The sequence below is a fragment of the Ursus arctos genome, unplaced genomic scaffold (assembly GCF_023065955.2).
Source record: "Ursus arctos isolate Adak ecotype North America unplaced genomic scaffold, UrsArc2.0 scaffold_29, whole genome shotgun sequence".
NCBI classification, from domain to species: domain Eukaryota; kingdom Metazoa; phylum Chordata; class Mammalia; order Carnivora; family Ursidae; genus Ursus; species Ursus arctos.
The window spans coordinates 19617951-19643111 of NW_026622974.1; the positions used below are offsets into that span (position 1 = coordinate 19617951).

Genomic DNA, 25161 nt, shown 5'->3' on the forward strand with positions numbered 1-25161 from the left:
ATAGAGTTGAACGGCTCTGATAGTTCAGGAGATTCAAAAGATTGAGATAACCGAGCTTCAGCTTTGAAATTCTATGATTTGAAGAGAGTTTTAAAAATATTATTTCCATAATTGCTCAGGATATGCTATAATCGTTCTATCACAAAAGCTCTTGACCATATCCCCACGCCCACTTAAAGGTGGGTTGTTTCTGTGTTCCCTATTCTCATTCTCCCTCCATTAGCTCAGGACCACCCATGGAGAGCAGCAAATTGCAGGACCCGGAGCACTCAGGGTACAGCTCCCCCAGACCCATGGAAAAGGGGGAAGGTGGGTGGGAGAGAACCAGCATCAGACACGACAGGAGGGTCCCGGCCGTATGCCTGGAGGCATTAGGAAGACTGGAGATGATCAACGGTGTAATTCTCAGCAGGTGGGCAGAGCAGCCATAGGTCAAGGCAGGGCTTCTTAATTAGGTGGAGACAAGAGGTCTGTCTACAGGGAGGAGGGACCCAAATACATCATCCAGTTTCTGAAAGGTGTGTTTGTGGACCTTAATACTGAGGTTTGCAGGTAGGAAACTAAGGCAAGGATTTCTGCTCGGAGGAAGAATATGAGGCCTGATAGAAGTAAGAAGTTTAATCAGGGGGTAAAAAGTAGAAGTGAGTCTTGGACAGGAACAAAGTTTGTTGTGAACATGTATAACCTCCCTCTCTTACACTTTTAAGGGTGGTGTTGTATGCTCCCTTGGCTTCTGTCGTTAGGCTAAGCAAGGTAAAGGAGAGAAAGATCTGCAGGGGTGGGGGTTTCTAGATAGCATAGGGAGGTGGGCTTCCTAAGGCACTGAGAAACGGAAGACAAATACTTAGAGATACTTGAACCTACCTGTGCTTTCCTAACAGGCCTGCCATAGGCCCTGAGCTGGGTTATTCTGGCAGCTCCTTAGGCCAGTGTGACATGCAGCCAGCGGTGAGAGGCACTGTGTTCAGCACCATACCGCTATCTGAACATGTTGGGAATTCATAGCAAATCTCGTTCTCTCTCTCTCAGGCGATCTCTCCCCCCCGCACTATTGCAGCAGGTTAGCTGGGTTATAAATTAAAAATAGGAAGAACTGCTGGGAGAAAACAGATTCAGGAATGCAGTTCTGCAGAAAGGAGAAAAAGCGTCAGAGATTGAAGTCTCTCAGGCAGTGGCTGGACTTTAGAAGACAGGGAGAGAGGGCTGAAGAAAGAATTGTAAGAGACTTTTCTGTGGGCTGTGAATGGGGATCTTTTTAAAGGAATTCTAGTGGCCATCTCAACTGTCTTTTCAGTTGTTCAGACCGTTGGAATGGAGATGGTATTCTGCCAATGGAACTGGTGGTAGGAGAGCAGTTTGTTTGAGCCATAACCTTCTCTCCTTTCTGTCCTGTTGCCATTCCTCCTTCCTCAAGTCAGGGAAAACCTGTGTCATGCCAAGAACAGCATGATTCTCAAGGTCCTACAGCCTGGCTGGGAGGAGATGGGAAGTTTGTCTCAAGTGCCATGGGGATCAGAGGAAGAGCAGCAGTGGGGGCAGTCATTACGACAGGGTGGGAAAGACAGGAAATTCAAAAGGAGTGATTTTTGAGTGGGTTTCTGAGCTAACCCACAAAGTGACATATAAGAAGTTACAAGGCAGATGAGGAAAGGGGAGGTGCTGAAGAGGGCCGCTAGAAGCAGAGGGAATAAAGAGGCAGAGGACATGGAATGCTTACAGGACTGCTGGGGGCTGGGCCTGGCTGGCATTTTGTGTCTGTGGCAGAAAGAACCATATCCTTAAGGCCTAGAATATCGCAATGAATGAGCTGAATATTTTACTGGAGACTCTTAGGAGCCTTGAAAAGGTTCTGAATGAAAGAAGTATATTAGTTTTAGATTTTATTTATTTATTTTTTAAATTTTATTTATTTATTTATTTATTTATTTATTTATTTATTAAAGCAAGAGATTGAAATAGAGAGAGAAGGGAGGAGGGGTAGAGGGAGAGAGAAAGAATCTTAAGTAGTCTCTATACCCAGCATGGAGTCTGACTCGGGGCTCGAGCCCACAACCCTGAGATTATGACCTGAGCCAAAATCAAGAGTTGGACACTTAACTGACTGAGCCACCCAGGTGCCCCTAGTCTTAGATTTTTGAAGACTCTCACAGCAATGTTGAGGGGCAGAACAGAGAGGCAGACTTGGAATCTTGCTGGAAAATCATTCAAGTGACTCAAGAGAAGAGATAAAGGTCCAAAGAAATCAAGGCAGCGGCAGAGGGGGTAGAGAAAAGAGGAGGAATTTGTACAGGATTTGGAAGGAAAATCTGAAAGGACAGATCAATTTGGAGTGAAGAGTTGAGGAAGAGGGAAGAGCTGAAGGGGTTCCAAAGAGTCTGGTTTAAAGAACCAGGTGGAGGGGCGCCTGTGTGGCGCAGTCGTTAAGTGTCTGCCTTCGGCTCAGGACGTGATCCCGGCGATCTGGGATCGAGCCCCACATCAGGCTCCTCCGCTGGGAGCCTGCTTCTCCCTCTCCCACTCCCCCTGCTTGTGTTCCCTCTCTCGCTGGCTGTCTCTGTTGAATAAATAAATAAAATCTTAAAAATATAAAGAACCAGGTGGAATGACAGGGTCAGTTATGGAGATAGGCGCCTTGGCAAGGGGCAGGCTGGGGAGAGAGGCTGACTTCAGTTTATAGGTACCCCCGCCTACAGACCTGTCCCAGAGCATAGAAGTAGGGATGACCAACAGGTGCGGATAAGCAGAGCCAGGGAGCTAATCACACTGTCAAGCAAATGATCGCCTCTTATTTACAAACCATGGGTCCACCAGGGTTGTTTTCCTCTTCTCTGCCACACCTTCCTCTCTGGACGTTTCCTCTGTTGTAAGCCCTGATGGTGAGTGATGGAGGAGATATGAGAAAGAAAGCAGTTGACTACCAGAGCTGGTGCCTGGAAGGTGAACGTTATTTCAGGGAGTTGGAAGTGCTCTAGGGGATGTTCTGCAAACCTGGAAGTCCATCACAATCACTCAGTGTCCATTTATATGTCTTATGTCACTTTCCTGTAATTTATTGAAGTGAAAATTTCTTGCCTTACAGCACATAATAATATAAACATTGACATATTCAAACAACCAACACTAATTGCATCCTCAAATTTAAGTGTTCCTTTATAATATTGTTCTGTGAGTAGCTTTGAGAAATATATGGGCAATTTCTATTTTTACATTTGTCAATTCACAAAGTTACAGATGATATTTGGCATTTATAATATTAGATAGAGATTTTTAGTGATTGACACAGTGAGTTTTTTCATGAAAAGAATTGGAACTACGCTCACTTGGCATGAAGAACACAAAACCACAGTGAATCTTAATGAAACCAGGCTTAGGAAGAAGATCTTTAGACAAAGCAAGGGATATTTGTTGGATATTACTTGGGAGCTGGTGCTAAGAAGGAAGGATTTAGCAAGATTATGTTGTGTAAGTGGTAAAGGGGGAGGAAGGAAACAATAGGAGATGACTTTGGATGAATAGTAGTTAAGAATAACAAGATCCCAGGAAATGAATAAAAATCCTTTTAGAATGTACAGAAAAAAAAAAAAAAAACAACCAAGCAAACTTGGTCTCTCATTGGCTAGAAAGAAGAGTCGTAACTCAGTTCCACAAATATTGTTATGCAGAGAGCTTTGAAGTGGGTGTGTGGTGGTGACCATATTTAACATTATAACAACTCGTAATGTTGCTTACAGGAGACCTCATGGGGGAAGAAGATGAGATGCTGTGGTCAGAAAAGCATCTGGCCTCATAGTGGACAGAGAACAGTGACTTAGCAACAGAAGCAAGGACTCAGTCTAAGGGAAGAGAGGGATGTTGGCCAGGGTAACGGTGATAAATAATGGAAACAAAGGAACCCTTGTGCACTGTGGCTGAGAATGCGAACTAGAGCAGCCACTGTGAAAATCAGTATGGAGGTTCCTCAAGAAATTAAAAATCGAATTAACACATGATCCAGTAATTCCACTAGTGGGTATTTAGCCAAAGAAAATGAAAACACTGCTTCAAAAAGATACATGCAACCCTATGTTTATTGCAGCACTATTTACAATTGCTAAGATATGGAAGTGTCCATTGATAGATGAGTGGATACAGATTATGGATACAGAATATGTGTGTGTGTGTATACACATACACGCGCACACACACACACACACACACTATATATATATATATATATATATATATATATATATATATATATAAATTTATATTTATTCACAATGGAATACCATTCAGCCGTAAAAAGAATGAGATCTTGCCATTTTTCAACAACATGGATGGACCTAGAGGGTATTATGCTCAGTGAATAAAGTCAGGCAGAGAAAGACAAATGCTACATGATTTCAGTGGCATGTGGAATCTAGAAAACAAAACAAACAAACAAAAGAAGCAAAAACAGACCTTAAATATAGAGAACAAACTGGTGGTTACCAGAGCGGAATAAATGGGGGGATGGGCAAGATGGGTCAAGGGGAGTGGGAGGTACAGGCTTGCAGTTATGGAATGAATAAGTCACCAGGATGAAAGGTCCAACATAGGGGATATAGTCAGTGATTTTGTAATAACCTTGTATGGTGTCCGATGGCACCCGCACTTGGAGGCATAGCATAACCTATGAATCGCTGTGTTGCACACCTGCAGCTAATGTAGCATGGTGTATCAGCTATGCCTCAATTAAAAAAAAAAAATGGAAGCAAGGTGAAGGATGCCGCTATGAATATTCTGGAAGGAAAGATCAAAGAGGTTGAGCTTTACTGGATTTGTTTGTTTGTAGTTTGTTTTTAAACCTAAGGGTTTTAGTATTTATACCAGCAGTTCTCCAGCCTGGCTGGAGCATGTCAGTATAGCCTCCGATTAACTGGCAAGTATGGACAGGAAGGGGAAATCTGTTATATAGGAGGGAGGAAGTGTATCAGAGGTTTCAGAGAGTCAACACAGGAGAAATCATACAGGTCACTGTAGCCTGAAGGAAAAAGAGAGAGACAAAAACAGAGAAAATAGGTAGACCTTGGCAGGACCCTGGCAACACCATACGGTGATTGTGATGGATTTTTTATGAGAAAAAAAACCCATACAAATTCAGAAACAGTAATCAGAGTCGGTCTCATTAGCTTCACCTTGAAGGAATGCCTGGAGAAGAGAAGCTGGGGGTTGGAACCATTGATTCATCAATGAAATCCTTAAAAGGAAGACTAAGACTCATGTACTATAAAAGAACTAATCCAAGCCTACGCATTGGAGAGAATTTCTGGGAGAAGCTGTCTTGCTGTTTCTCCCGTTGATCCTGGTCAATCACTGTCTGTTGTAAATCATAAAACTATACACGCATGAGCTCTCACTTGGTGTGCTTAGAAGGATACCCCAGAAATCAGAACCACTGGACTGGGAAGAGGCAGGAGCTCACTCTCAGGTGCCCTGGTGAGGATTCAGAACTGTGAGAAGGCTGTTCCTTGGATTCTTGGGCTGTCCCTTGGCTGTTCTGAGGGGGCATACTGGGAATCTAAAATGTGTATAGAGACGGTGCCACAAAATCCCTGTGTATTTCAGTGCTCACCAGGCCTAAAGGTTAATATTGAGACTTGTAATGTCACAGAAGCACGCTAAGTCTTGTTCAGCTATTCAACAATCTTTTAATTCCAATAGAAAAAAAACTTTCTGAAGTATGAAATTTTGATTTATAACTACAGAAAGAGTGAATGCAATTTGTTATTATTTCTTCAAACTATTCTTCCAATATGGTGACCTATTATCATGTATTAAGTCTAATTTACCTCTCTAAAAATGATAACGTACTTGGAACCCACAGAGGTAAGCGGTGCCCCAGCTGTCGCAAAGGCACGAGAGTTTAATCTTGGGCTCTTTGCTCATTTCCTCTTCTCTCTGTCTTTTGAAAAAGTGATGATGATAATACTAACACAGAATTGTCTCTAGCAATAACTTAAAGTGTTTTATTAGATCTTTGCAAATGGATTCAGAAATTCTAAGCGACAAGTAGATTTTTCCTCTCCCTTCTTCCTTTCCTGTCCTGAGTGAAAGAAAAGATGGGAGAGAAGCCACCAAGATGATGCTGTGACTTTCTGGTCCACTGAGCCCTGCCTGGTGAATGGCCCCGGAGTTCCCTTCCGAAAAGCCCTTCCTTGTGCACAGACATTCTGTGAATATATTTGAGTATTATTCCAGGGCCTATGAAGTTTTCAGGTTTCTGAAAGAAGGAAACTGCCTTTTAATCAAATATCCTTGACACAGAATACAATGGTGCTGACACGGAGACACCAAGATAAGCGTAACTAAGCTTTAGTTGACTGTTCAAGTGGTCGTGAGAGGGTATAGCCAGTTTTTAGAGAGGAAGCTAAATTAGATGTGAGTAAAGAGTTAGACAGGTGTGAGTGATTTTAGGAAAATAGTGGAAGAAGCTTATGAAATTAGAATAGAAGCTAACGTGATGCAAAGAAAAATATATCTAGCTTGATGTGTGAGAAATAAGACCCAAAAGAATGCAAGTTTCACCTACTGGAACAATACGTATTGAGTAGTACGGGATTCTAGACACTCAAGCCATTTTTACTCCATAGTCAGTGATGGTCTCTGCTTTCGTGGGTGCTAAACTAAAATTGAGATGACTGCTGGTTTTGGGCCACCTGGGTGGCTCAGTCGGTTAAGCATCTGACTCTTGACCTCAGCTCAGGTCTTGATCTCAGGGTGGTGAGTTCACACCCTGCATTGTTACTTAAAAAAACAAAACAAAACAACAACAAAAAAACCAAGATGGTTGGAGATTTTTGAATGAACTCTTAAGGAGCATACGCTCTTGGTTTATCTTAAGATCTATTCTGTACAGCTTCTCTTTCTCTCTCTATTTTTTAAAGATTTATTTATTTATCTTAGAGAAAGGGGGGGAGAGGGGCAGAGGGAGAGAGAGAGGGAGAGAAGCAGACTCTCCGCTGAGCGCGGAGGCCCGCACAGAGTTTGATCTCACGACCCGAGATCATGACCTGAGTGGAAACTGAGAGTCGGCCGCTTCACCGATGGCAGCACCCAGGGGTCCCTGTGCTGTACAGCTTCTAACCATAGTGGCAGACTCTCAGCTTCCTGTTCTGTAGATATGACCATTAAACTAAGGGTGGTCCAGAGCTTTGAAAGCATCAGAACCGTACACAGCCATGTCCTCGATGTTTCTTTGGTAGCTGTTGTGGACAATGGAGACCGTGTAGTTTCTGCTTCAGGAGATTAAATGATGAAAATGTGGGCAATGTCAACCGGCTACTGTTTGTGGCCAAGTCAAGATGATGTCTTGGCTTCCAGCTGTGCTGGTGAACAGGCAGCGAGGGAAGGGGGACAGCGACAACAAATGCAACGCTGTGCTTGGAGCACATGAGAATGTGATAAACCACATCTCCCGAGGCTACATAGGGTCCATATTTTTCTATGTTTTGAACAAGAAGAGCTGAGACTAGAAAAAGTGGGAGGTCTGGATCTCTCTTGCTGTTTGCTGTCAGAGATGAGATCATGAAAATAAGGGATGTAGGCACAGCTGCGGGTGCACTCGAATTTCCATAAGGCGTCACTGCAGGTGGAAAACAGTGAGAATGTGAGCTTCTAGTGGGCAGATTTGCAGTTGGCCCCTCCTCTTTTTTTTTTTTTTTGTCCTCTGGATGTTCTTCTATGAGATAACTGTTGTGCCCACTGAACTATGCATAAATGAACATTCCCTTCCATATAAATAAATTAAAAAAAAAAAGGAGGGCGCTGGGTGGTTCATTCGGTTAAGCGTCAGACTCTTGACTTTGGCTCGGGTCATGATCTCGGGCTGGTGGGATCAAGCCCTGTGTTGGGCTCTGCTCTCAGTGCAGAGTCGGCCTGAGGATTCTCTCCCTCCCCGCCTCCCCCTCGCTGGCACAAGCACTCTCTCTCTTTCTAAATAAATAAATAAAATCTTAAATAAATAAATAAATAAATAAATAAATAAATAAATAAAAAGGGGGGAGGATTTGCAAGGATCTATATATTTTTGTCATTTCAACTCTGTTTAAGCACTGGTCAAATGTAATAATTCTTATTTCTCAAGTTAGTAGAGTGAATTAGTTTAACTTTTTTTGGACAATGTTAAGAACTCAAATTATTTAATAACTTAGACAACTTTGACACTATAGTCCAGGATATTTAATTTCACAAAAGCCAAGATTTGATAGTTTGAGGTTGTCAGGAAGAAATTCGCACAATTTCTAGTCACTCTGATGTGATTATGGAAGAAAATAATGAACATTTTACTACGAAAGAGAATGTTGGGTACGAGCATACGCTGCCAGTTATGTTACAAAATGCCTGAGTACTGTGAAATTGGGAGATGTGTAACATTAAGGAGCTGGCTACAACCTGCTCTCTCATTCATCAGGCATCTTCCTTCTGCTCCATCTGAATCAAGGCCCTTCAAAGAACAGGCTGAGCTGATTGGATTTTTGAAATGCCCCCCCTCATTTTTCTTTTTCTGTACTGTAGATGACATTCATTTCATTTTTTTCCCCCAGAAAAACATCAAGCTATATTTACGTGCTCTTATTTCTGTTACAGTTAATAACCGAGGGCTTGAAGTAAATAAGATATTATTTGGCATGAAATACGAGGTAACCTTTCATAGTTAATTACTGCAGCACAGAAGACCTCCGTGCGAGGGACTGGCAGAAAGCTACGCACACAAAGCACTTAGTACATACATCAAATAACCAGGAAGTTATACATTTTTTTTTCAGGAAAATTCTATCCCTGTTTTATACCTTAATAATATAGGCTAATGTTGAGATTTTAACCCCTATTTCAGTGATGTGAACAGAGACACCCCCATCCTTTATTTAGGTCCCACCTTCCTCACTGCCATCCACATCGATCTCAAGATACAGTATTACAAGCTAACTGGGATAGCGTCTGTCTTCAGAGAGTCTTTCAGTTACGGCAAGAATCGATAAGTATGTAATTACTGGTTTCTCACACAGTACCAGCCCTGTGGGTGAGGCAGGTGGGGATACAAAAGATATTAAAGGCATGGATTGTCTAAAAGAAATTTAAGATGAATCTTGCCGAGGGGCAAGATTAAGATTATGAAATTGCCACTGTTCTAGTGTTTTTGATTTATGAATATGGTAGCTTCATACGACTTGAAGTCATGATTGTGAATGACACAGCTGTATATATTTATTAGGGGCTATAAACTGCAAATTATGGGACACCGACTACAAGTTCTATATAGGCTTTGTGTCGATCGCTCTCAGGAGCCCCACAGTCTTCAGAATTTCTCCCCATCACACTGGGGAGTACTGGAAAAGGTAACGAGAACTGGGTCAGGCGTTCCAGGAGAGAGGAAGCCACGAAGGGAGAGTGAAGGGGGCCGAATAAACTGGCTGCTTACACAGCCATGGGGCTGGGGACTAGCTGGGCCCAGGCTGGGGGAGAATGGGCACGAGAATGCCAGCGGGGCTGCTCTTGAGCTAACTGTAGAGGACTGGTCGAAATGGGAGGCACAGAATGAGAAACACGCCAACAGAAAGAAATTCCCTGACCGTTCTCCTGGGATGAGCACTGTACTTTCTGAATTCCATCTTCTGTATCGGTTCCGTGCCTCCTTTCAGTCAGCGATGTCTGTGTTCCCGGGATGCGTTAGACACAGTGACGGATGCCGTGTGCCCTGGACATGGCTTCTTAGCTCTGATTTAGCCTTGTTAGGTAACAACCTTTTAGGTCCATATGTTCCGATTGTAAGTTTTAGTGTATCAGGGACCAGGGATTTTTTTGCATTTTTTCTTTCAAAAATGTGTCATGAGTGTCTCTATGTGACAGCCACTCTTGTTATAAAAAAGAAAAGCCATTTTTCTGGCTCCCAAAGAGGTCCAGGCAGTTAAAAGGTGATAGGATTTCGGTTTCCAGCAAACTGCAGCGAGATTAATTCTTAAATTTTCCTGGAAGGGTTAAAGACTTCAAAGGAGAATGATCTTTCGAGCTGAGGCTTAAAGGAGAGAAGTGTTTGGGAGGCAGGAAAGTGAAGTGTGGGTGGCTCGGGAATGTAGAACAGCCCGACAGAAGCACAGAAGCGGAGGACACAGTGACATGTCGCAGGAGGTCCACGTGTCCAGTGCAGCGGGCTGTAGAGTGGAATGAGGGAAAGGGAGCTTGTGCGATAGGCGGGGGCTGGGTAAGCGCCTGTACGTGTGCAAAGGCTCTTACTAGGTGGTACGCTGTGGTGAAGCATGCTCATTAGGTAAGGTAAGTTTGGATCTGAATGTTCAGAATGATCCCCTGGAGCAAAGTGGGGCAGAGAGGGGAGCAGGGGCGTGACTGGCAGGGAGACCGGGAAGAAGGCTGTTGTTGCCGCAGCAGTCTGGGATAGACTGGGCACTATGAGGAAAGAAAGGCTAAAGAAGGAGAAAATACAAAAAGCAATTGGGAGGTAAAATGGAAAGACTTTGGTGTTGGGTAGATAGTGGGCGACAAAATGGAGAGAAGGCAAGGACCTTGTATGCCTTATTCGTAAGTGTATCTCCAGTACCTGGAAGAATGCCACATCTAGGGCCCCAGAAAATATTTGTCAAAATGAATAAAAGGGAGAAATCTTAGATGACTGCTGGGCTTCTAGCTGAAGCAGGATGTTTATTAACGGCAGACGCGGGCAGAAGGGATACAGGAGGGGAAGATAATGCCATCACCTGTGGATCACTGTGGGACATAGTGGTGGTTTCCAGAAGAGCCAAACTATAAGGCGTACACTCTAAGGAAGTGGGGGATATGGAAGGAAGAAGAACTAATAAAGAAAATGCCAAATATGACTGCAGAAACACAGGAATAGGATTAGGTTAGGTTACCATCCCAGGTCAAGTGAGACATTTTCAAGCTGAAGTGTTTGACGGGGTGATTTGTCCAGAGCGTTCAATGAGAATGAAATCTGGTAAAAATCAGCGCTCAGCTTTGGGGAGCTCAGGGAGGGGAATGTCATCAGTGCTGGGCAATGACGGTCCTTTGCCTTTTTATGTGGACGTGTCAGAAATTAAAGGTTAGCTTACATTTCATTTATACAAACTCTGCGGCTTTGTGCATCTTTCAACCTGACAAAGAAAGATAAAGGCAGCATAGGAAATGGTGATTTTAGTGGTAACAACCAATAAGCAGGTCAGAGATTGATGTTACCAAATGATTAAGAAAAACGCCTAAGCGTGGAGATAACCCTGACTTAGATCATAGTTTCTTATATAGATCAGACAATTGCAAATTGTATGGTTGATATTAATCATAATCCTTATATTATAAAGGAATGTGTATTTCTTTAATCAGTAACTTCATGTGACATAAATTGATGAATCATCCCAACATATGACATTATGGGCAATGATTACATATCTTAGTCCATCTCCAGATTTAGTCTTACTTAGCAGGTCCCTGGAGGTTTTGAGTAGTTGCTCTCAAATATTAATTACATGAAAAGCACCTAACGTGCTTGATAAAATTCTGTTTTTTGATTCAAGAGGGTCTGGGAATTAGTATCTTAACAAGCACCCTCACGTGATTCTAACATAGGCACGAAGAGGTCAAGAGAACACGGCCTTAAAAAGCGCTTCAGTGCTACTTGCGTTTTTAAGCTGGTGTTCTTGCTCCCTCTGGTGGTCAAATGTGGAATTGCATACTTCCGATTTCTCATTTTCACTCTTTGGACAACAGAGCTCCACAATTTATCTACCTGTTACCTAGCCTTTATTTAACCATTCTATAAACCCAAAAATCCAAGTGCAGCATGAACATTCAGCTCCTTACATAGAAATCAGATGACTAGAGAAGACCAAAAAACGTCATAAGAAAGATTCCACAATTTACAAATGCCGTGGCTAAAACATTGCTTTTTGGTTGTTTTCGAGAATTTTGAGGGACTCTTCACAGAAGAGTCCTGAAGACTTACTCCGTGGCAGCATTTTCATGGGCCAAGTGTTTATCTTTTACTTGGGTTCTTCTTCTGAACCTTTCAAAATTTAGAAGATTTGTTTTAAAACAAGACAGACCCAGGGTCTTTAACGCTCATTTGAATTTTTCATTAGCCAGGGTTTTCTTTTGTGTGTGTCTGGGAAGGGGTGCTAATTAAGAGGATATGGCTGACAAACACATGATGAAGGATGTGCGGACTGAAAAGTCAGGGGTAAAAAGTCCTTTTTCTTTCCCTTTCTTCCTCCCTGCTTCTGGCAGTCACTCCCCAGATATTTACTAAGACCAGCTGAGAGGCTTTGTGGGCAATGTAGTGGTACCTGGGACACTGTTTTTATGATCGAGGAGAGAAATTTAGCAAACCCAAGTTTGTAATACAGGGTCTGTGCTCTAAGTGCAGGGCAGGCTTTCAAGGCTCAGAGGCAGGGGACATTGCCGGAAGTGGGGAGAGGAGGGTAGTTATTGGGGAAATCCTAATGGAGAAGACGGCACCTGGACTGGAAACCCCTAAGAATGGCTACTTTTTAAAACTTTGTGCAGCTGTGTTGCTGTCTTACACATCACACGATTATCTGTTGTTCGGGTGGTTCTCGTATTCATTCATTCAGTACTGATGATGCATCAGACAGTGTGTTCAGTGTGGGTGTATAAAGTCAAAGACGACTGGCTTGGTCTCTGTCCACATAGAGCTCCCATTCTAGTAGTGGAGACAGACAAAAATAAGCTATTTAAAAAACAGATAAAAAATTATAAATTGAGGTCTAGGCTTTGAAGAAAATAAAGAAGAAGCTGGGCTAGAGAATGGGTGCAGTGTGATAGCACTTACTTTCGAGAAGTTGGCTGGGGAAGGCCTCCCTGAGAAAATCTAACCTGCCATATTACTGAGTCCCATTCTGTTTTAAGTGCTTTTCTTGTATGAGCTACATTAATCCTCACAACTCCATTAGAGAATGTAGCATTATTAAACCATCTGACAAGTGAGGAAACTGAGGCACAGAGACGTTAAGTAACTTGACACGTAATCTGTAGGTGGACCGGATCCAAGTCTACATGCCCAGGCCTCACAACCTGCTCTCTTGACCCCACTGACAGCCGCCTCTTGTCGAGGCAGAGGAACAGGCAAGCGCTGGGTGGTTAAGGCACTAGAAGAAGATGCGTAGGACAGGAGCACAGAAATGGAGAGAGCTCGAGGTTGGAGACGAGACAGAGGCCTGATCTGGAAGGCCTCCTGGGGACGCAGTAGGGAGGTCTGGATTGCATTCTAAGTACAGCGGAAAGTCACAGGTGGGTGTCAAGCAAGGTTTTTTAAAAAAAGTAATTGTTGCTGTCATTTGAAGAATGATCTGCAGGCAGCAAAGACAGAAGGGAGATCAGTTTGGAGGAGGTCATGCAGTTTGGCAGGAGGATGGGGCAGAGCCTCGAACAGACTTTGGAGGTGGAATGAACAGCACTTCTCATGATGAAGTGCCCCCACCAGAAGTGGTCAGAGGCCGACATACCACCCTTCACTTGGGGTGTGGGCTTCTTTTAGACATGTGTTAATACAGAAACCAATGTTCAGGATTAGAAGCAGTCACTGAACGAGCTGAAAAGAAGAGAATATGTTATTTACCCTAGCACAACAGAACCCCTGATGGTTGAGAAAAAGGTCTTTTCTGCTGTAAATATGTTGATTTCACAGATGAGAATACCGAACTCAGAGAAAGTAAGTGATTAAAATTGCTTAACTACTTAGCTGCTGACTTGGGAGTAAAATATCTGTGCTTTTCCTTGATTCCACACAAGCATAACTGATTTCTACTTAAGACAGAGAAATTTAACTGGTAAGTTGATTTCCCACCAATTCTAGGGCATCGGAGGACTTTATTACAGGCCGAGCGTTTTCTTAATTACTTACTTCTTTAATTTGGAATAGTTTCCTTTGAGGGCAACCCTTCCCATTCACAACACACGGTGAAATGATGTCCCTTCTGAGAATTTCCCTTCTCTCCTTATATGTGGAAACGGAAGGAAACAGAGGAAAGGACAAGTCAATAAGCTCACCTCTCACATGATGTATTCACCTTCTCTGCCCTCCCGTTTGCCTGCTGGAATTCTTGCCCTTGATGATAAGAAGTAGCCCTGGTGTGAACACGGCTTGGGAAAGGGTCGGGGACCTTCTGAACACTTCGGACTACAGGTAGCATGCTCGAGGCAGAAAACAGGAGGAGACGGCTTTTAGGCAAATGCTTTCTTTATCCACAGCCAATTAGAGTACCCCTGAAGAATTTCTGAAGTATTCTTCAAGGAGCTAAGCAAGTCCTAGAGGGTTCAATTAATCTTACCGTGGCCCTTCTGTCCAGTGAAGAATATTAAGTTATTTTGCAGTGCCGAGTGATTATTTGCCAGCTGAAACTTCAAGTGGAATTCATAACCGAAGCCGATGGCTGGGAGCCGTGAATACGCCAAGAATGAAGTGTATCCGAAGGCGTCTATGCCACTGAACTTGGGCTGAGAGATATCAAGAGCTGTGGAAAAACCCAAACCACATAGTTAAAATAAACCTGTACATGTACTTGTGAAAGGAGGGTTATGTTTTGGTGATGCATCTGGCCAGGGAGTCTGTTTACTATCACATTAATTGGACTGAAGTGCCCTTCAGCATTGAGCAACTAAGTGACTCAATGGGGAGTTTCAGAACCAGAACAAAGGAAGCGCAGTGTTTTGAGATCCTGTATATAAACCTTTCACTCGCGTACCCTTTCTACATAATGAAGAATTTACTTAAAAAGCAAAACCCTATATTTTGAAGAGTAATTTTCGAAAAAAAATCACTGGCGGTCAAAGTTATTTGCCCAGGTGTTTTGTAAACGTGATTTGGCATCCGAACACTGGCCATGACTCAGAGAGGAACTCGCAGCTTGAAACTGGGCTTTTCGAATCCTGCTCTTCTGGATAGGGTAAGGGTGGGAAGGCCAAGACACGGGCAGGCAACAGATCAGTGTCCTCACCATATTGTCCATGACCAGACCTTTCCTTTGAATAGAAATCTTTGTTTTAAAAGTGTGTTTATTCTTGCTCTGTTAAGATGCTCGTTAAAAAAATGAAAGCATGGGTTTCAATAGGACTGAAACTGTAGGGAGATTTAGTAGAAACAGGAAATGGTTAAAAATGAAGTTCAAGAGCCAGTGTGGACAAAACGGGATTTAATTGAGGGGTACTGTTAGCCAGCGAGGCTCTTTTCATCTTGCCTCTAATCTTGTTTCCAACTTTTCTCTTTGACTGCTCTGTTTTGTTTGTAAATAGTCCCAACTGGCTTCTATTTCCCCACTCCCAGAAGACCACAGGAAACAGGAAGGGGGCTGTTGATCCCCATCCCTGTCTGTTAGGGATGGTATTCCCAGATTAAAAGATGCTCCTAGGATCTGTTTTTATTAGGTTGAGACAGCTTGACAGAGGGAAGAAGAGCTTGTTTTGATTACCTGGTATTGCTCTCCTTTTCTCTAGAGATGTTACCTCGCCTAGGAAGTTGTAAAACTGAAATTTTTATAAGCCTTAAGAAATATCCTCACTCTGGTACCTATGCTTAAAACAAAAGAGCTTGTTATATCTGGTTATAATTGTTTACACAGCAGATAATTGTACTATCCTGGGAAAACTGATTCTACTCATCAGAGGCTTTTGTTTCGGTTAGTTTCATATAACTCTCCAAGTAGGGTAACTGTGTGGAATCGGCGAAATAAGATTTTGTTAAAATCTTACTAGTTTATTCCTTGGGATGTATGGCCTAGGACAAGCGTTCTTTTTCTCAAAACTCACCAGGATCTGAAGCATGATTTTGAGACATACCACCTCTTACATTTATTTTTTTTTATCTAATGAAGTAATTTATGGTTTGCGTTCCAGAGACAATAAGGCTAGGCTCTATCAGGGATTTCACTTGCAGTAGTACTGTAGACAGGATAGTTGAAGGAAATGAAATGTACTGGCATTGAAACAAAGTAACAAACTGACAGTGTGTGATACTGCCATTAAAACAATAGAATTCAACTAAATTTAATACTTAATAGAGGAATTTTGGGTTTTTTTTTTTTAGGACTGACTTTTTAAACAATATTTCTTCCTGTTAATAATTTACAACTGGGTCTTCTTAAAAGTTTGGTACTACATTCAGGTTAGATCAAGAGATATTCACCTTATATGTCTTTCACTGTCAGACGCTGTGTTAGACGCTGGTGACACAAGATAGTCAAGCACCATCCCAGCCCTCAAGGAACTAGTGTGGTCAATCAATTTACCCAGGTGAACTGGACGGGAAGCTGAGTTGAAAGCTGTTGAGCAGCAATTCACCTGGCAAATAAAAAGCAAAGATCATTTCTGGTCGAAAGAATAGCATGTTTTCAGGTGGGGAGGCCCAAACAGCGTGTCATACTCAAGGAACTCATGGAGTACGCCCATTTTAGAATGAAGTGTTAAAAGGAAAAGTACAAGCAAACGTTATGATATAGTCAGACAGGGGTCGAATTATGCAGGGCTTGATATTTTCTCCATCATCTTGGAGTGGTCGGGCAAGGTCGGAGTTGCCTTTTAGAAATACCAGTCTAGGGATGAAATGCGAAGGCTGGATTAGATGGAGAAACCTGGAGGACCAAACTTTGGTTAAGAACGAAAATGAGGACTTTGATGATACCAAGAAATCTAGCTATGAGCTAAGCTTACACTGAACTGTGAATGTGAGGAAATTTATGGGTCAATCATGAGAAAAGATAATGGTGTGATATTTATATAAACAGTGAAGAGAAATGTGTTATCAGTGCTAGTATCTAATCAGAATAAGTTTAAGACACAATTTCATACTACTGAGAAGAAGTACAATGTATACTGAAGACTGAGGATAATCACGTGCACAGAAAAAGGGTCTGTCACATTCTCCGTATTTCTTAGTCTAAAGCTACATTGTCAAATGATGTAGACAATAGCCACATATGGCTGCTGAGTACTTGAATTGTGGCTAGGCTAACTTAGAGGGCTTAGTATGGAGAAAAGAATGTAAAGTATTTTTTTTTTTTTAAGATTTATTTGAGAGAGAGAGAGAGGACATGTACGCAGTGGGGAGGGGCCGAGAGTCTTAAGCAGATTCTGTGCTGAGCACAGAACCTGATGTGGGACTCGACCTCATGACCCTGAGATCACGACCTGAACCGAAACCAAGAGTTCGACGCTTAACTGAGGGCACTACCCAGGCGCCCCAAGAATGTAAAATATCTCATTAATAATATTTTATATGCATTAAAATTGGGTTAAATAAAATCTATTATTAAAATAAATTTCACCTGTCTCTTTTTATTTTTAAAAACGTGGCTACTAAAAAACAAAATTACACAGGCAGCTCACATTCTACTGAACAGCACTGCAGAGAGAACCACCTGTCTCTGGGCAGGTAAGTGATTTCTCTAAACCCTTAGTTGTCATTTACTTCAATGAGCTTTGTCTTTTGCAAACTCTGAGCCTGTAAAAAGATAGGGGTTCTAAGGGGAAGAACAGGTGTGAGGAGAAGGGGTCAAAGAGTGTCCATCCCACTGTGAAGAGGCTCCCATGTCCTCACCCACACTGTCTCCATCCTGCTGGATCAGGCAGGAGAACATGGAGAGACCCAGATTAGAGAAAGAGGACTTTCAACCTTACAAACGATTCCTTCTAGTTCTTGAAAGTAAGCCCTTTATGATCTTCAACCAGGCAACATTTGGTTAATTTGATTACTCTATTACACAAATTCCCAGATCAGACTTCTAGGAGCGTCAGTCGTCATCAAATCAGTAGATTGAACAGATTGTAATGGGAATATTTTAGGGCTGTTAAGTGAATTTTTTTTCTTTTGTAATCCCTAGTTGGCTTGTGGTTTCCATATGTGAACTTCTGCATTTTTTTTCTTTAGTTCTTTTAAAATTACAGCAATAGATTGGAACCATGAGGAAGGAAGGGGGATGTTGGGATTTGAACTAAATATTAATTATTTAATGTGTGGGAGAAGGGAGCAAAATCACTAAGCAGTCTAAGAACATTTTAGGCAGTCAAAAAGCCTTATGTATCTCAACATCATCTAGGGTCATTAAAAATTCTACAAACCTTCAATGATGGGAGAATGTTATCATCTTTTCTACAATATAGTGTTTGGTTGCAGGCTCAATGTGGAATCTTTGTACAACAGATCACATTATGCTCACAGTATACATCTCAGCAAGAACTACCACAAAAAGGGTATAAACTTCTGTCTTCTAGAAAATTTACTGTGGCAAAATTTTCTCATTCCCCATGAGGACAGAGACATAGCACATGAATGCTTTAAATGTAATTGTACTTTTTTCTTTTAAAAAATATTCTGTGGTTAGTCCTCTTACCTGAATTATTGACATTTTATGCATAGAAGTGACCAAGATGAGCTATTGGGATGCAGGAAGAAGACATATATAAGAGCTCAGACTGCAGAACACCTTCCTTTCAGCTCTGCGATCAGTGATGCCTCCTGAAGCCCGCTGGCTGGCAGTGATGCAGGGGTATTTTACGTCACTGTGATTGAGGAGAGGCCACTGGATGCAGCCAGCTCAGACTCCATTTTGGATTTCCTCACTTTCTATATAAATTTGGGCAAGTTAGCTTCTCTGTTTTAGTTTCTTCATGGTATTTTTCAGAATATCCAACTTTGTGTGAAGAATGAGAAAAGTATGTGGCTGAAGGAAACACATCCGAGCTAACCACAGATCTCAAGTGGGCAAGCGTCTTGCACAAGCTCTGTAATCCTGCTACATTTTCCCAGTCAAGTCACTAGGGCAATGAATTTATACCTCTTCTTCCCCCCTCTAACATCTAACATTCATCATTTCTCAGTTAATGATTTTGACTCATTTCACGGAGGAAAATAAAGTAAGAACAGAGAACTACCACCCTCTACCATCAGACCCTCCCCACCTCAAATCTTTCATTTTGATTCAGATGTTCTGCCTTCCCTCTGGTTACAAGGCTGACTCTGCCTGGGTATTGGATCCACCCCTCATTTACTTAAGGGCATTGTTTCAGCAATTCTTTCCCATTTCCCTGGGGGAGACACCAAATTCTTCTTCTCTACTGAATCATTCCCTTCAACATCAAATGTGCTAAAATATCTCCATCTGAAAAAAACTGCTTTCCTCAGCTCCACATTCCTCTCTAGCTGTTCCTTGTATTTCACTATCATTCTAGTGAGAGTGTTCTAAAGATTATCTGTGTTGATGTTTTCATTTTTTTTTTCTTACCACCCATTCACTCTTGATTTCATTTTAGTCAGCTTATCTTCTTTCTTTCCTTTGACACTTTTGATGTGAAGGTCACCAGTGACCACCATCTTTTTAAATTCAATGCCAGTTCTCTGTTTTCTTCTTATTCAATATCTCAGGAGCAGTTGACAGTTGCTTATTTCTTTCTCTTGAAATGCTTTCCTCACTTGATCGTCATGATATCATTCTCCACTAGTATCCTACCTGCCTTCAGCTAAGGCAAGAGAACACGGAGACAGCCCACTCTGCTTTTCTTTCAGTTGTCTCCAACTGCCACCACTCTCTACCTCCTCTGATACACCACCTACAAGAGGATGAGTCTTGAATAAGAGTCTTTATCCTTGACTTCTTTTCAGAGCTCCGTATTCACATATCCAACTACGTGCTAGATATTTTACATACATTTGTATGACCAATGGGAATCTTAAATTGAACATACACAGGACAGAATTCTTTATTCTCATATCCTTATAACCTCTCCTCCCAACCAAATCTCTTCCCCAGTCTTCTCTCTCTCTTTTTTAAAGATTTTATTTTATTTATTTGACTGAGAGAGAGTGAGAGAGAATACACAAGCAAGAGAAGCGGGAGAGGGAGAAGTGGACTCCCTGCTGAACAAGAAGCCCAATGAGGGGCTTGATCACAGGACTCTGGGATCATGACCTGAGCCGAAGACAGACACAACCGACTGAGCCACCCAGGCGCCCCTTCTCTCTCCTCGTTCAGAACAAAAACTAGACGTAACCTAAATTGTTTCTTTCTCTGCCACGTCAACCAGTTGACTGGAAAATCCTGTTCATTTTCAAAATATCTACTGAATATCACTACTTCTCACCACCTCCATCAAGGCCACCAAAGTCTACTGCACTATTCTCTCTAGCCTGGACTCCTACTGGCTTCTTAACTGGTCTCCTTTGCCGCTTTTGTCTTCCTGCAGTCTCTTTCTCATACTGTAGCTAGTATAGCCTTCAAATATTAATTGCATATTTAAAAGTCCTCTAGTGTTTTTCCTTGAATTTTGAAATTAAAAAAAAAAAACCCAACCCTTTAGCATAGCCTCAAATCCCCATTCTCCAAATTTATTTTATACCCATTTCTTCTTGCTCATTCTGCTCCAACCTTGTTAGCTTCTTTGTATTTCTTAAACAAACCAAACATTCTCCCAGCTCAGGGCTTCTGCTCCTCTAGTTCCATTGCCTGAAATATAATCTTCCTCACTTTCTTCAAGACTCTGCACAAGTATCCCCTCTTCACAGGGGTCTTCCCTGACCACCCAACGAAATTAGTAATTCCTCCTACCGCCATCACTCTCTAGTTCTTTAACCTGCTCTGCTTACTACAGCCCAATTATGTAATATGCTATTTGTTTATTTTTTACCGTCTCTCTCCCCAATTATTTTTTATTTTTTACAGTCTCAATTCCCTAGATTGTAGGGCTCATCAGGCAGAGAGCTTGCTTGTCCTTTACCAACTCCGGGATATACAACAGTGCCTGGACTCGAGTGGGTATGGGATACATCTTTATCAAATGGTTGAGTGGATACATATAAGGAGCTTACCACCGTGTTGAAAAAATAGTGACACTGCTGTTATTTTTCTGCTGTTATTGTTTATTTAATATGTTAATTTTTCTGTTCTTATGTCACTAAAGAAAGAATTGAACCTGTCGGATGAAGTTGGGAAAAAGAATTTCTATACCATCACCAATGCTAAACATTGTTTGTTTGATTTTTTCCATTTTTCTAGTCATTTGCTTCTAAAGAATAAGAATATTTCTGGATTTTTGCAAAGATATTAGAGTCTTAATTTTTCAAGTGTGGGCAAAAATTCAAATAATATACTATATTGATATTTAAAATCAAGGCAGACACCCCCAACTTCACAAATCGATTGTTTTTCATAACTAGGTTGAATAAATATAGCTATACTTTCATAAGCTTTTTCTTTTAAAATTGTTTTCTGTTTATTGTTTAATAATAATGCCTTTTGAAATTGTAAGATAAAAATACTAACTGTGTTTCTTGGGGCAACTGATAGTCTTTGACAGAAATTTTTGGCTTTTGCATGACAAAATATCTGCACAATTCTCTCACAATCTTGTTTAAACTTTTACAATACGGACTTGAGAAAAGTTCCTTAAGTTTATTAAAGAATTTTTGAAGATGTAGTGTTTTCAGGATAGACTGTCTTGTCTAAATCTATTTTTCTGAAGTAAAGCTTGTTGCTCTATTTTTATACAAGAACAAAAGACAAGATGAAAACAAAATAAAAATGTGGTTGATTTTCACTTGGACTCTGTTTTCTATACAGGCTGCTGTATATAACCTTAGCCGACTGGACACCAGGGAGCGCTGAGCTAGTAAAAATGCAGTTCAGTTCTTCCCTTCTCTATTATGTATTTTAATGAAGCAAGCAGATGGTAGATGGATTTTGCCCTGGAAACTGCTGATTTTGAAAGACTCTGGTATGCCAGCTTTGTAAGCACGGTGTTTAGCAGCACAGACTACCTCGAAATATACATTTAACTCTGCCAGGAAAAAATTCATATACCCTTAGGCAGATGGGTACATTTGCAAAAATACAAGACCACTGCTCGCCTCTCCAGCTTTCTTTCGTAGATTTGAGGGTAAACATTTTTCTTCTCTCTTTCTTCTTAACTTCTTCTTAGTAAGATAGCAATAGATTTAGCTCAATATCCTGCATAAATGCAATTAGGGTGTAAAACCATATACATGATCACCGTTGTTTCTATTTCTGTTGCTGAATAAGCTCCTTGTCGAGCATGCTTCCACACTGTTCAGCATTAACATTCAGAAATAAAAAAAAGTGGTAACTTACAAATGTGATTTTCATTTAAAGGAAAGCGAAAAATAAGTCTCTTCTAAGATGTTATTAACAGTAATAGGTGATGGTGATTTGTACGGAAAACATATACTTACCTATTCTTTCTGAACTCAAGATAATACTCAATACATGAATAAAATCAAGCTCTCCATTCAAATGGATATATAATATTCAATTCACCCTCAGGTATAAACATGAAATAAATATCATTGGTTGATTGCCAACTCCTGCTCATACTAAATCATTCAAACATTCTGTGTAGATACAGAATTCCACCATTCTCACTTCTCCATCTAATTGTCAGAGAAAAGCTAAGAACAAACAGAATTTTACATTAAGATAAGAACACTGATGAAAACATGGAGGAGCATCATTACTTCCACCAGCAAAAGAAATGGTAAATGATCAGAATCCAAAGCAGCGTATTCTTTTTAGATGTGTAATTCTTAGAAATTAGTGCCATCTTCTGGCTTCTCAAAGTACTGCTTTTAAGCCAAATCAGATAATGGTAGGATTTTCACAGTACCATGAAATGCAAAGCAGAAGAAAACCCCCCAAAAGATATGGGTCACATTGCAGATCTGCGTTATAGCTTATGGCATAAACTTTGAGAAGGGTCTCATGTCTCGTGTATCTATCATTCATATTACACAAGCAATGCAGATTTATATCGGATTAAATATGCTTTGTAGTTTATTGTGATAGAGTAAAATTGCCAGAAAACACACATGGAATATTTGAGAACAATGTGTTTGGAACACTTTTCTCATTCCTACTTTGTGAGTTTCTTCATGTTAATGGAGTCTTAGTTAAGAAATTAAGAAACATCAAGGTTCGAGTGGGTCATCATTCAAGTTCAGGGGAAATTAAAAAAAAACTTTTTAATCTATTATTTTTTAAGCCATGGTTATATGAAAGTATTTTTATATACTCCAAAGTAATAAAAACAATAGCAATGATAAAAGCTACTATGTTCTAGTTGCTAAGTGCTCTCTCAGAATTATTTTATTTCTCATAGTGCCTCCATGAGATGTTCTTACTCTTGTATTTCTATCTTGTAGATGAGGCTCAGAGAAGTGAGGTCACACAGCTAAAAAATGGCAGAGTCAGGATTTGAACCCCAACTCGTCTGACTCCAAAGCCTGTGTTCTTTCTAATGATGACTGGGATATTCATGACATCGGCTGATTAAAAGTTACTGGTAGATATTTATACTATTAAAGTTTGTACCCAAATTGATTTCATACAAAGTTGTCTTATTTCCTTGCCCAAGTCTTCGTCCATGGACTCATGAAAATTGGCAGTAATCTTATGTTCTGTCTTCCATGTTTAATAGAAATGTAAATGCATTCAATTGCCTTGCAGTGTCAACCGTTCAATATATACCAGTGAATTTATCAACAGATAAGTTGGAATAGGAGTTTAATTATTTTCTAATATGCAGACAATGTAAGTGAAAAACAGTGGTTAAAAAGATCAGTATGTTGGGACGTCTGGGTGACTCAGTGGTTAAACGTCTGTCTTCGGCTTAGGTTGTGATCCCAGGGTCCTGGGATCGAGTCCTGCATCGGGCTCCCTGCTCAGTGGGAACCTGCTTCTTCCTCTGTCTGCCACTCCCCCTGCTTGTGCTCTCTCTCTCTGACAAATAAATAAATAAAATCTTAAAACCAAAGATCAGTATGTTTGTAAAGTTTTCTAAGTGTTTGAATGTTTGTGGTCACACACACACACACACACACACACACAGTCCAGATAATTAGCTATAATTTTCATTTTGTTTTGGTATTGTGTAGAAATAGTTTAGAAGAAGCAAAATCTAACAAGGACCCAAATAATAAGAATGATTTATCAATAAAGCTGATTTATCAAAGTAATAAGGCCGACGAGATGTACTCTATGAGAAAGAGAATAAGAAATCTGTACCGGAGATACCGGTGGGAAATTATTTTAAAGACATCTGTGGTTTAGCTGTTGAAGTGCTGGAAAAAAGCAGTAGCATCCTGCAAAATACTGACTTATTTCTGGGGACCAGCACACATGATGTTTCGAATGCATATAAGAAAGGGAAGATTTTATGTTAATAAATACGGCATGAGGGATTATTCTAAATCATATTACTAATAAAACAAAGAAAAATCATCAGCCATAATTTGCGAGGTTTAAATTTTGTATAGGAGTATTATTTTTGGATGGAAAATATCTTGTTATACGTAAAAGCCCCAGGACTTCATGTACTCATGGTGAGCAGGTGCCTGATTCAAACTATAATGGTAGATAACGAAACTACAAAAGAAGGACTAGAAGTTTAAGAATTACAGAGTATGCAAACAACAATCAGGGAACATCATGAGATATAAAATTTAATTGCTACAGCATGACATACCTGGAATAAAACTCACCTATTAGGTTTCTTAAAGGTTACAGTCAACAGAAACCAACCCTGGCTATCCTGAGCAGAAAAGGAATTTATGGGCAGTCATAGGCTAGCTCATAGAGTCAACGCGAATACTGGAGAACCGGTGGGCAGACAGAGGCTGAAGTAAAGGAATCTAGGCAGTTCAAACATAGCCACGCTCACATTGTGAGAACAGGGTCATCAGGATGCAGTCGTTGTCATCTCTAGGACCAGGGACAGGTATGTGGCCACCTCAGCTACAAAGACTTTCGAGGCATCACTCTGTCTTTGGATGCCCTTCTTAACATTTGAATCCTGGGGTATCTCACTGGCCCAGCCTAGGTCATGTGTGTGCACACAAGCAGGAAGACTGCTGTGTAGCCAAACACAAAACAAAACACAATAACCAACATATGTCTCCCAGAGACCTCTGGGTACCCAGTATCAATCCACATTCTTTCTCTAGTCCTTGCATTTTCAAATTAAAACTTCCTTCTTTGACAAAGGAGCCAAGAATGTACAATAGGAAAAGGACAGTCTCTTCAATAAATCGTGTGGGGAAAACCAGACAGCCACATGCAAAAGAATGAAACCAGGCCACTGTCTTACACTGAATGCAAAAATCAAGTCAAAGTGGATTAA

At 41.0% G+C, this 25161-nt stretch overlaps 1 protein-coding gene across 1 annotated transcript in view; it reads right to left on the bottom strand.

The window, feature by feature from the left end:
- EYS (eyes shut homolog) overlaps nucleotides 1-25161 on the bottom strand; it is a 1472707-nt gene that overhangs the window by 58125 nt on the left and 1389421 nt on the right. The window contains 1 exon segment of the mRNA XM_044387239.3: nucleotides 14316-14498. Within this exon segment, the coding sequence (XP_044243174.2) occupies nucleotides 14316-14498 (183 nt within the window).